General features: G+C 39.3%; 1 protein-coding gene across 1 annotated transcript in view; it reads left to right on the top strand.

Moving 5' to 3' along the window:
* LAMA4 (laminin subunit alpha 4) overlaps positions 1-13,503 on the top strand; it is a 145,870-nt gene that overhangs the window by 121,437 nt on the left and 10,930 nt on the right. Inside the window, exons 26-32 of the mRNA XM_048844760.2 lie at positions 389-527; positions 2,923-3,060; positions 4,473-4,606; positions 6,447-6,611; positions 8,209-8,362; positions 10,453-10,643; positions 12,782-12,971. Coding sequence (XP_048700717.2) covers positions 389-527; positions 2,923-3,060; positions 4,473-4,606; positions 6,447-6,611; positions 8,209-8,362; positions 10,453-10,643; positions 12,782-12,971 — 1,111 coding nt within the window. The remainder of the gene's footprint in view (positions 1-388; positions 528-2,922; positions 3,061-4,472; positions 4,607-6,446; positions 6,612-8,208; positions 8,363-10,452; positions 10,644-12,781; positions 12,972-13,503) is intronic.

The following is a 13,503-nucleotide window of genomic DNA, read 5'->3' as shown; positions in this document are numbered from 1 at the left end:
TAGAGGAAAAACTGAAACATAACTTTCATAGATTTGTTCATAAGACAAAAGTCAAAACCCATATTTTTCTTCTTAAAAATAGAAATCATACCACATTTTAATTTCAGTTGCTATTTTAAACTTCTCAAGATTTCTCCACATGATTTCTTCAGCATACTCACCAATTTCCCTCCTTAACATTTGTAAGTGTTGATGTATTTTGACCTTTCAGAATATAAAACATGGGGAAATAGTTGCTGTACATAAAAAGCTGGGATTGGGATTGACTGGGGCAAGAGGTTTGTGTTTTTCAAGTTTTCTGAATGCTATGACAGGGGAAAAAGGGGGAAAAGTACTTTTGTGAGGATTAGGGTTAGCTAATTGCAGTCTGTTTGACACTGTTTTCCAGCAATGTTAGCCCACACCTCACAGTAAATACTGGCTTTAAGGGCTGCATGAAGGGTTTCCAGTTTCAAAAGAAGGATTTCAACTTGTTAGAGGAGTCAGGAACCCTGGGAATCAGTTATGGCTGTCCAGAAGAGTCACTTGTAAGTATAGCACCATGCATGAAGCCGTGGCAAACTTTTGGTTGTGGATCTGACCATCAACTTGACATTAATTCCAAATAATGGGAAGGAGAAATCTGCAACCCAGGAACTATACTTAACTCATTGATTTTGATTTTTTTTAATTGCATACTGAAATGATTCCTAACTTTTATGCTGAATTGCAGTACAAAATAATCGTGTTTTGTCTGATATTTCAAAAGTTGTGATGTCAGGATTCAGTCTATAATACGTAATGTACTGTATTCTGAGGGCGGATAGTCCCACTTTATTCCATTTTTGTTTTCTGAAGTAAAGAGAATATTCTTAGAAAGGGAGTGCTTAACAGAAGAGGAGTACAGAAGGCAAATGTGAAAAACAACAGAATGCTAACCCATCTATGGTACTACTTCCCCAGGAGTATTGACAGATGGACAAATATTTCTAGGCTGATCCTGTTCATGGAGAAAAATCAAAGGGCATTGTGGATAAAGAGACTTTTCCTCTCTGTGGCTTTTCTTCTTATTGTTGGATTGTTTCAGTAAGCAGAGTGGCAACCAAGTTTGAAATGTATGATGCCACATGGCAGCCATTTCAATTTGTGCATTACAACCAATATGAACAGACAAAAATGTCAAAGCATTTTCTGGTCAGAAAACCACTCAGAGGTCCATATGAAAACCCCAAAGAAGAAAAAATTGTCCTTGGAACCTCTGGGTCAGTTTTCCCCTTGCTGTCACCAATACAACTACAACCCCATCAAACTTAATGGGATGGCATTAGTACAAATGACCCTCCATCGTGAATCATTCTGTTCAATATAATAGAAACCTGGTAAATCTAGATAATGTACATGATCCTTCAAGTGTATATCTGCACCCATGCAAAGCCCCATTGAAATCAGTAGGACTTCGTGCCAGAGCAGAAATCTGTGTTTGTAGAACTCATTACAGAATTCGAGTGGATATCAACTAAGTAGGGGGGAACCTATCGCTTTGTAACATACTCTTGTCAGTATTTATTTTCATATTTTCACTGAGAAACATTGATACAGAGTCTTCATGGGGCAGGGAATGTAGGCAAGGGGGGAAATCCCTGTGTTTATTTAGGTTTCAGAGTAGCAGCCATGTTAGTCTGTATCCGCAAAAAGAAAAGGAGGATTTGTGGCACCTTAGAGGCTAACAAATTTATTTGAGCATAAGCTTTCATGAGCTACAAGCTCACTTCATGCACCCGCTGAAGTGAGCTGTAGCTCACGAAAGCTTATGCTCAAATAAATTTGTTAGTCTAAGGTGCCACAAGTCCTCCTTTTCTTTCTGTGTTTATTCAGGGATTCATTCAGTTTAGGACCTTTACTTCCCCTGAGTTCAGTGGGCTTTGAATGAGGCCCTTAGTCTCTAAAGAAATAGAGAACAATTTGACTTACATAGTTTAAAAAAAAAATCGAAGAGAATGTTTGAAACCAATAGGAAAGGGACAGCTAATAAGACAGTAAATATCATAATGCTGCTATATAAATCCATGGTACAGCCACACCTGGAATACTGTATGCAGTTCTCGTTGCCCCCATCTCAAAAAAAGATATATTAGAATTGGAAAAGTTACAGGACAGGGCAACAAAAATGATTAAGATATGGAACAGCTTCTGTATGAAGAGAGATTAAAAAGACTGGGACTTTTGAGCTTGGAAAAGAGATGACTAAGGGACAATATGATAAAAGTCTATAGAATAATGAATGGCTTAGAGAAAGTGAATAAGGAAGTGTTATTTACTCGTTCAAACAACGGATGGGGTTGATTTCAGCCAATGAAATTAACAGGCAGTAGGTTTATTTTAAAAAAAAAAAAAAGGGAAAAAAAGGAAGTACTTCTTCAAACAACGCACAGTCAGTCTGTGGAACTTGTGGCCTGGGGATGTTGTGAAAGCCAAAACTATAACGGGGTTAAAAAAAAATTTGCTAAGTTCATGGAGGATAGGTCCTTCAATGGCTATTAGCCAAGGTGGTCAGGGATGCAACCCCAAGCTCTGAGGGTCCGTAGCCTCTGACTTCCAGAAGCTGGGAGTGGACAACAGGGGATGGATCACTCAATGATTGCCTGTTCTGTTCATTCCCTCTGAATCATCTGGCATTGGCTACTACTGGAAGACAGGATGCTGGGCTAGATGGACCTTTGGTCTGACCCAGTGTGGCTGCTCTTATGTTCTTACTTTCTTAATGTTTTCACAACATACCACTCCATTTAAATCAGTTTAAACCTAGGGGACAAGTCTGAATTTTTCATATGAAAATTGGCCCACCTGAATCTGATGAAAAAGGGAGGCTTCTATTTCTGTTGTTTATTATTGTTAAAAATACTTCCTATAGCACACTTGTGACTTTGTTAACTTGGCATGCAGATGTCCCGCAGAGCATATTTCAATGGAGAGAGCTACATTTCCTCCAGCCAAAAAATGTCACTCTTTGATGAGTTTGAAGGCGGCTTCAACTTCCGGACTTTGCAGCCCAATGGGCTGCTATTCCATTATGCTGAAGGAGTGAGTATGCTTTTTTTCTTTTTTTTTTAAACATACTGGCATTATGGAGAATTTCATGATCATTTCCTGCTTCGTTTCTTAAAACCAAAAAATAATCCACGATTTAGAAATACCGGTTGATGAGCTAATTTTCATATTCTACACCCAGTGGAACAAATCCTTCAATGTTTTATTTGGGCAAAATCCCACTGACATCAATGGGATTTTTGCCTAACTAAAGATTGCAGGATTTGATCGTTTGCATATAACAGTTCTCAACACAATGCGTAAGGTACAAATGCGGATTGTGCTGTGTCTAGCACAACAGGGCTGCAATCCTGATTTGAGCACATAGGTCCTACCACAGTATAAATAATAGTAATAATAATGGCAATATTTCCTTCCCCGGGAAAAACACATGCAAGGGAAGATGAAGTAGAGAACTCCTTGAGTTTAAATTGGTGGGGCTATAGTCTGACCCCTCCTCAGGTGACACAAATCGGCCAAAAAGTTGGCTTCATCCCCAGCAGGTGTAGACTCCCTATCCCATCCCCCACCATAGGATGCCTGTGTGGTGAGAAGGAGCAGTGCTGAAAAGGCCCCTTGCAGTCATGAGCAGCCAAGCTGCTCTAACTGCTCCCTCTGCAGTGTGCAATGGAAGGAAGCATGGGGCTTAAACTCGCTTACAAGTTGATAAGTGTGCATAAGTAGTTCTAAGAAAGACTCCCTTGCAGTCAGCCAGGCTAACCAACACTTTCTTACCCATCACTTCTGATTTTGGCTCAAAGGATTAAGACCCTAATCTTGTGAGATGTTAAGTACCCTCTTCTCCAATAGGAGTTCAGATACTTAGCTTCTCCCAAGAGCAGACTGTATGAACCTTAAAAACCAAATAGTACGGATGCCTGTTTCAGTGGAATAGATAAATTATTCCTGCTGTTTGGGGCTGCAGTCCCAAATGCCTCACTCCCAGAGTAAATTATATCTCTAGACAATTGTGAATTAAGACATGGGCTTAAGCAAAGTTCATATTTGCAGTCTGATTGGGGGAAAAGGAACATAAATATGCTGGGCTCACCACAGTGGCTAGCCTGAAGTAACAGATATTCTGTAAAAAAGAAACCCCGAATCACAAATTGAATGTAAACACCATAAATTGCTAAACTGATGGAGCCTATGTGATAGATAAGGGGGAAATAATCAGGTACCAGACCTCAGAGTATTGCGGTTTAAAGGGTGACATTAATATAAAAAGAATGTCTCACTTCTCACCGGCCATGCTCTGCACACACTTAAAACCCAGGGGGGAATGGCAATAATACACATCGCTAACTAGCAAAAAGGAAAAATAAATATTAAAGGAAAATTCATGTAACTTTTAAAGCTTTTTGTATTAAACCTGCTCCTGAAACAAGTTTTTCTTTGTGTTTCAGCCAGATATGTTCTCCATCTCTATGAATCATGGTGCTGTGGTTTTAAATGCTATGGGAACTGAAGTTCAGTCAAAAGAGACACGCTACAATGATGGCAAAACCCATTTTATCATTACCTCTGTCTCACAGGAAAGGTAAAGCTGTTCAATATCTTTGATTCTACCACATATAGTGTATGATATGTAGCTCTTTTATGTACATAATGTCTTTTAATGTTGCGATTGCAAAGCCCCTACTTTAGGAGCTTTTCTCACAGCATGTCCTATTTCAAGGGATTATCACTTCTTTAGTTAAAAAACACAAGCCCAAAATCCAAATGGCTGAATCATGGCCTGGAGATGGGTCTTTTCACTAAGATTCTGAAAAAAATATTCTTGTAAATTTTATTGACTTTTTTTGTACTCACCTGTAAAAGCACCTTAATAAAACTGATGTGATTAATTCTAAAGAAGGGGTGATTGCTTTGCTTAGTTAAAACAAAGTAGAAACTTAAATTAACCAAGGTATCTTTATGCAAAAAAGTCATTATACAGTATATGGGGAAACAAGTTCATATTTTTAGCATTGACAAAAATATGCTGGATTCCTGACAGCAGTGAGTGAGTCTACACATCCACTTTTTATAAAACTTGAAACATTTTCCCTGAAGGTTTTATTTCATCATTGTACTTTAAGTATTAAAAAAAATAATAATAATCTTTTGTAATTTGAAAGCCAAATTATCCAAAAGTCTTCCTCCTGGTCTTCATATGTGCATATGCAACTCTGTGAGTGGAAATCGTTGCACACATACTTTGTGCTCTCACCTGCACAGTTTTTGTGCATTAAATGGAGGTTTTCATGTGTGATCTCTGTAATTTATTATGGCATTTAAGAAAAATTGTTCTCGAAATTACGTGTGAGCACAGGTCACATTTTGAAACTTTAGCCCTGAAATAGTCATCATGAGGACTGACATACTACAGTGAGCATTTTGACCTCAGGATCTGTCATACCAGATCAGAACCTAGATCTGTTTGATCCAGTATTCTTCTTTTGATATTGATCAATATCTAGAATTGGCAGAATTTGATGATTTTTTTATAATTTTAACATAATATCAATGTTTATTTTAAGCACCTTTTTATTTTTATCAATTTAAATGTTCACAGTTGTGGAAAATTATGGAGGGTCAGACTATGGCGGGCTCAGTCAACAATTGTTTAATGATAGTCAACACTGAGATTCAAAAAGTTAAAGTTTTAGAACCACTGAAACACAAATTGTCAACATCATATCAAAATATACAAAGTAAAAAGCCTTAAACCAAATTCTAATGAGTTCTCAAGCTGCATTCTTCTTACTTTGTCTATCTGTAAATTTGTCTATCTGTAAATTTCAATTATTACAGATGGAAACATTTTTAAGTCGGTCTGTCTGTGTATGGTGAAATCAATGCTTATTGACATTTACCAATAAATATTTAACCCTTCCTAGCCTGAATCAGAAGCTCCAAATATAGGCAGTCTGGCATTAGAGAGGTGAAAACTTCCCTGACTTCTGCTGCAATTAGTTTTCATGCTGCAGAATGAGATTTGATTACGCTGAAGCAATACAATATCATCTTAAACACCAAAGTGATATGTTGTGTGTATGGTATCTCACTTTTCCATATACTGTTCCATTCTTTCACTTGAGATCAATTAGTTTATTTAGTCTTAGCCATAGTGTACTGTGGCTTTCTGAATATCTGGAGTATCTCAAAGATCTCACTGGAGCTTTTGGTCATTGGACTCCAAGCTACCACGCTGGCTAATTCCACCGCCATTTATTGCATAGCTGGAAGGAAATAGGTTGTCTTCTGATATTGCTATTTAGGGAATCAGACGCTGAGTTCAGCATTATGGGAACACTGGCATGCATAACACACTGTGTAATAACTCTGAATAAGCTCTTTCAAAATCAGTTTGTGAAAAGGAATATTTCTCTTTGCAGATACGAGCTGATAGTAGATGACAAAAAACATAGCAAAAAGAATCCAGCTAGAGACAAAACAGAGCAAAAGCCTGCAAGTGCCAAGAAGTTCTACTTTGGTGGCTCTCCCATCAGTACTCAATATGCCAATTTCACTGGGTGTATAAGCAACGCCTACTTCATCAGGTAGGTAACATCCACAACAGTACACATCAAACAGTCTGTGTCTGACAGCATAGAAAATAAATACCAACGAGAACTGATTATTTTCACGATGAAATATTTTACCTTATTTCGTGGAGTTACCCAATGTATACAAACACCTTTTTCTTTAATTTACTATGAAATGCCTCAGAACTGCCCTTCTACATTAAAAAACTGTTGAAGTGGAAATAACTATTGAGGTAAATCAGCCATTACCATACTTGCTAATTACTTTGGTGCAATGTGTAATTTGCAGAATAATTTACATTTGTATAATATAATTTACAGCTCTGTCTTTGTAATAAAAGGATATGACAGTGTCTCACAAAGCCTCCAAGCTGGGAGTTTGGTCTTGTTGAAATGGTTAGGCATGGTGGATCTAAATCATTTTCTAAAATGTTCCTATTTCAATTTTTTTTCTGAAATGTATTGCTGGTTAATGGGGCCAGATTGAGAGTCCTGCAGACTGAAATCCTTTGTTTATGAACAGCATAGATATAAGACAGGCAGATGCTGAGCAAACTGCACATATTGTCCCACCACTGTGCTAGCCTCGAAGGACCATCTGTGTGTGGGTGAGAGGGTTGTTCATCCCCTCTGCTGAGACTGCCAAGAAGGATACCAACTAATGCCAGCTGGGAGAGTGTTTTGTGTGTGTGCACCCACCCTCTAGTAACTATGAACTTAAATGTAGTCAGATTTATTTTCCAAATATCAGATTATCAAGACGGTGATTCATACAGGGAAATTGGACTGATGGGTGTATCAGTTAGAGCAAGATTGCCTTTTGCCCTGCACTAGCCACCCACCGCAGGTCACAGTCCAAGGAGGGGACAGAACAGAACAGTTACGCCTCCTCTTGCACTGGTAGGAAGAGGTAGAACTTTATCTCCATTCCCCGATGCACGTCAGGCAACTCACCTGGGCAATGTGCAGAGCAGAATTGGTCCTTCCAGATTGAACCCCAATGGAGCAAGGTCAGTCTGCTTCTGGGTCAGCACAACTATCTACTCCCCTTATTCTGGGCAAAATGTTATATATACACACAATGAGCCCAACTTTTTCCCCATGATTTGAAGTCACAGAGCTCTCTAAAATTTCACTTATAATAAGAAAAGGAGTACTTGTGGCGCCTTAGAGACTAACCAATTTATTTGAGCATGAGCTTTCGTGAGCTACAGCTCACTTCATCGGATGCATACCGTGGAAACTGCAGCAGACTTTATATACACACAGAGATCATAAAACAATACCTCCTCCCACCCCACTGTCCTGCTGGTAATAGCTTATCTAAAGTGATCATCAAGTTGGGCCATTTCCAGCACAAATCCAGGTTTTCTCACCCTCCACCCCCCCACACACAAACTCACTCTCCTGCTGGTAATAGCCCATCCAAAGTGACAACTCTCTACACAATAAGAAGATCTCTGTGGTTGTCCTGGTGATAAGTGAAAAAATTATATATTTTATACTAGCTTAATTTGGATACATTAATTATTTTTCCATTCTATTTTTAAAAAGCTATTTTTGCTACACCTCAGTCAGTTATTCTTCACATTATCCCCTCTTTGAAACACAGGTTGGATCGAGAGGTTGAAGTGGAAGATTTCCAGCGGTACCCTGAGAAAGTGCAAACTTCTCTTTATGGATGCCCTGTTGACTCCCCTCCAGTTGCCCTTCTCCATAAGAAAGGAAAGAACTCTTCAAAAGCCAAAGGAAGCCATAATAAAAAGGTTAGCACTGTCTGACTTGTGACTACTCTGAAATCAATTTACAGTTTGCCAAAGTCCACATATACTGCCTCATGATCCTAGGCTGGCCAGATTTTTTGTGGTTCCAAGACACATCTGAAAAACAACAGAGGATGGGACATGGCCCCTTTGAATATTTCGAGGATGGGACATGGCCCCTTTGAATATTTCATAATTTCAAACAGATGATCTCATTTTGCAGATTCCAAGATTCATCAAAGACTTTTTTCATTATAGTTTCACCCATTTTTAAAAGAGACTTTTAAAATGCTCTACCAGCTACTGATGCTTTTACCTGCTAATGAAAGTGACTTCTTTATGCCTAACCCAATGGTTTATCTGGGGAAAGGAGATATACAGAAAGATGTAGTAAAAGTCAGAGCATCATAGTATTATAGTAGTTATAGATGGGAAAGAACATATCAAATCCAACCCTCTGCAAGTTCTCCCAACAAGAACTTATCAGATACTACACTTGATCTCTTAGCCAAAGGATCAAAAAGGGTGTCAGTTGTATAATTTGCTAGTTTTTGTTTGGGGTTGTTAGGGTTTGGGGAGGGGGGGTGTTTGATTTTATAACAAAAGTAAAAGGACAATCCACTGTAACTTTTCTGTTGGGGACACCATCATAGGGCCTAATCACATCAGCCACACTATCAGAGGCTCGTTCACCTGCACATCTACCAATGTGATATATGCCATCATGTGCCAGCAATGCCCCTCTGCCATGTACATTCGCCAAACTGGACAGTCTCTACGTAAAAGAATAAATGGACACAAATCAGATGTCAAGAATTATAACACTCAAAAACCAGTTGGAGAACACTTCAATCTCTTTGGTCACTCAATTACAGACCTAAAAGTTGCAATTCTTCAACAAAAAAACTTCAAAACCAGACTCCAACATGAGACTGCTGAATTGGAATTAATTTGCAAACTGGATACAATTAACTTAGGCTTGAATAGAGACTGGGGGTGGATGGGTCATTACACAAAGTAAAACTATTTCCCCATGTTTATTTCCCCCACCCCCTACCCCCACTGTTCCTCAGACGTTCTTGTTAACTGCTGGAAATGGCCCACCTTGATTATCACTACAAAAGGTCCCCCTCGCCCCCACTGGTAATAGCTCACCTTAAGTGATCACTCTCCTTACAGTGTGTATGGTAACACCCATTGTTTCATGTTCTCTATGAATATAAATCTCGCCACTGTATTTTCCACTGAATGTATCCGATGAAGCGAGCTGTAGCTCAACAAAGCTTATGCTCAAATAAATTTGTTAGTCTCTAAGGTGCCACAAGTACTCCTTTACTTTTTTCTATTGCTGGACACTTACAGGGCTGCATTTGCCACAGCTTCAGGAAACAGTCATATCATTCTTTCCTCATTAGTAGAATTGGAAAACAAAATTTGAGGTCTCCTAAAAAGTGTGACAGAATGTTCCCCCTTCTGTTTTGTCTTTAGTCTTAAAGCAATGAGCTAATGTTTGCTCTCAGCTACATCCATGCAACTCCATTAAGTATAGTCAACTTGCATTGGTGTAAATGAGTGTCAACCTTAATCCAGTATCCCTCGGCCCGCACCGCTTCCCGCAGCTCCCATTGGCCAGTAGGAGCTGCGATCGGCCAAACCTGTGGATGCCGCAGGTAAACAAACCATCCCGGACCACCAGTGGCTTTCACTGATGGGCCTCATGCCAAAGGTTGTAGGTCCCTGTGCTATGCTATGCTGAATTGCAGCAGAGCTCACATCCTTAAAAGGGGGGGAAGACCACCACAATGGGCTCAGGCAAATTCATAAGAACTGAATTGCCATTATATGTTGGCTAAGCAGTTAGAAATTCTATGTTTCTCTGCATCAGTGGTGGGCATGGAGCTGAAAATTAAATACAATAGAATTGTTTGGGGACAGCTATATTGATTAGATTTGGAACAACTCCAGATATTTTTATAAGCAATGCAAAATATCACCTGCCAGTATTGGTAATATCGTATTGTAACAGTATTGTCGCTGCTCGTCATATGCACACCCACTTTAAACACTTATGTAATGGCTTTCTTTGTATGAAGGTGGGAAGAGAAAATGAAAGAACTTCAAAGGCAACTGGCCTCAAAAATTTAGATCAAGAAATGAGTGTGCAAAGAGACCCTGACTGCCAGTTGTCCAAGAACCCCACGGCAATTGAACATGCAAACCAGTTTGGAGGAATAGCAAACAGCCGGCAAGAGTTTGACCACATACCAAAGAATTTCAGTGACAGGTAAAGCATCACATAGTGACCTGAGAAATAAAAACAATTTACTCTCAGGGAAAAGAGCCATGGAAACAAACAAAGAACTTTGAACTAACAAGATGTGTTTGCTGCCATTACCTTTGTTATTGTGCTTATATGCTGTATCCCTGTCATGGGCTCTTCATCTGCTTTGTGTCTTGAGAAATTGTGCCTCCCTAGCTGCTTGTATGGCACTTATTGCAATTTGGATGCTAGTGCAATAATACTGCTAATAATAATATATTAAACCTCTGAGCAAGCCAGCCTCATCCCTCCCATATCACAATGCAAAAAGACACAGGCCAAAGCCTGCAGTCCTGACTCAATCAATACTCAGCAAAAATGCCTATTTACTTCTATGGGAGCCTAGCCTGAATAAGAAATGCAGGATTTGACTCAGTATTAATACTATTACAATATCATATATTTACATAACGAATCCCTCCAAAAGCACACATCCAACCACAGGCAATATCAAACTCTCTCTTTGCACACATAAGCAATAATGACATCAGGGAGAACTGCATGGCCTGAAATGAACATATTTATATACCAATCACTTCCCCAGCCACTGAAGTACAGTCACCTCTTGGGTGCAACATGGCAGCTGTCTAGCAGCACTGCAAAGTGGATTAGGACATGAAGCAAAGGATACCATGTCCTATTCAAACAGCAGTGGAATTGTAGGTAATGAAGGTAATTCCCTACATATGGTTCATTTGGTCTGCATAACAAAGATATTTAATGCTCATACTCTCACAGAAAGTGCCATATGATAGTCTATTGAACACAAAGGATCAGAATCTTGGTTTAATGTTTATGCAAAAACCATCAGATTCAACAACACAGTGGCCCCTAAACATACTGTAGCACTGGCTCAGAGGGAAGAATGGCATTTACTGAATCACAATGAAACCACTGAATTTGTTTTGCTTCAATACAGTATTTTACAAACAACTATTGTAACCTTGATGAAGTTCAAAGTGTAGTACATGTGAGACAGATAACAAAAAAGAACCCAATTTCTATTCCTCCCTAATGCTGCATTTGTTTATTAATGTATTAATAAAAAAATTAACACGGAAGTCATAGGTTTCATGATTTTAATGTTGATTAAAAATACCCATGACTTTGACATTTTAAAATATTTCCTTGTGGGCGAGTGTATATGATATTAAGCATTTCAACAAATCTGACAGAAAATCCTGAGAGGTGCCAAGCTAAACCTTGGACTAAATGAGAAGTGCGAGCGTGCAGGAACTCAGCACCACCACTGCTGTAACATAAAGGATCGGACTAGTGAACACTCAGGCCTCCACTATACTAACTCTCCGGACCTTGCCATATTGGGAGCCCTAGATGACATTTTAAGTACTGTGGCAATTAGACCTTCTGTTTTAATACTGCGGGGATATGGCAGGGCATAGTCCACTCCGGCCTCTTTCCAACCAAACAATTTGGAGACTTTCTTCAGGTGAAACACAGTGATTTATTTATAAAATTCACATCCACCACCTTTGCAGACTGTACAGCAGCTTTACAAATATCCTGGGACTCTAAGGCTTCTGAGCCGTGCAGGGGAGAGACCTCCTGGGGCCTTGGCTCTACCAGCCTACAGCTCTTTTCCTTTCTTGTCCCCTTTTCGTACTTTCTTCTTGTGCCTTGGTCCCTTCTGAGTTAATGAGGTAATTAGCTTTTCACTCTCTCCCACCTAGCCTCAATCTATCAAGTTGACACAGTTCCCCATATTCAGGTGTGTGCGGGGCAACTGATTTACCTTGCAGGGATCAGAGTGCTGGATCAGCTACTGTAGCCCAGCACTCTGTCACAGCATGTAAAAAATGCATATACACTTCTTCGTGATTGATCTGTATTTTTTATTCACTTCCTAGGATTTAGTTTTCAAAAGATTAGTTCTTTGTGAGATGGATTTTCCTCTACTTGGTATCAGTTCTGCCTCCTATTCAAACAACCATATAGAATATACATCTAAAACATAATTTGCATAAACAAGGAATACATTCTCTGGCATAAGGGAACAGATCTCAATTCTCCTGTCTCTGCATGGTGACTTCAGTCAGTTTACATCTGCTCTGTTACTAAAATGACATGTTTTTATTTGACAGATCACAGTTCTCCATTAGTCTGAAAACTCACTCATCCCATGGAATGATCTTTTATGCCTCTGATCAAGAGGAAAACAACTTCATCACCCTTTTTGTTGCCCATGGCCGGCTGATTTTTATGTTTAATGTTGGTCATCAGAAACTAAGGATTAAAAGCCAAGAGAAGTACAATGATGGGCTTTGGCACAATGTAAGTTGAAGAAAGTGATTGATGTTATGATGATACATGCGTCAGGAAACCATAGTAGAGCATCTTCTGATCTGACAACTCATTTCCATTGGGATGTCAGTCTTTGTCCATAACCATGTACACTTGCCTATATGCTAATGTTTTAAAATCCACCATGTAGATCTGAGTATTTTGGCAAGTCATTAACTGGGGACTAAGGAGTTTAGTCAGTTACAGTAATCCAGCTGTTTTCCATACATGCAGCCATGTGGAAGAGGCAGAGGTGATCAGAACAATGAGGCCAAGCAAGGTTTGGAAAGGCTTAGAGCTGGAAGAGAAGGCTGTGTGATCTGAAGCAGTATTGAGACAGAGGAGCAGGGAGGGCAGGGAGGGCACCTTAAATGTGAACAATATATGTGTATATATATATATATGTGTGTGTGTGTGTGTGTGTGTATAAATATCTTCTTTGCATTGTTGTAGCCACGCTGGTCCTGGAATATTAGGGAAACAAGGTGGGTGAGGTCCCAAAAAAAAAAAATTACTTCACTCA

The sequence above is a fragment of the Caretta caretta genome, chromosome 3 (assembly GCF_965140235.1).
Source record: "Caretta caretta isolate rCarCar2 chromosome 3, rCarCar1.hap1, whole genome shotgun sequence".
NCBI classification, from domain to species: domain Eukaryota; kingdom Metazoa; phylum Chordata; order Testudines; family Cheloniidae; genus Caretta; species Caretta caretta.
This window is presented reverse-complemented; position numbering and strand designations above follow the sequence as displayed.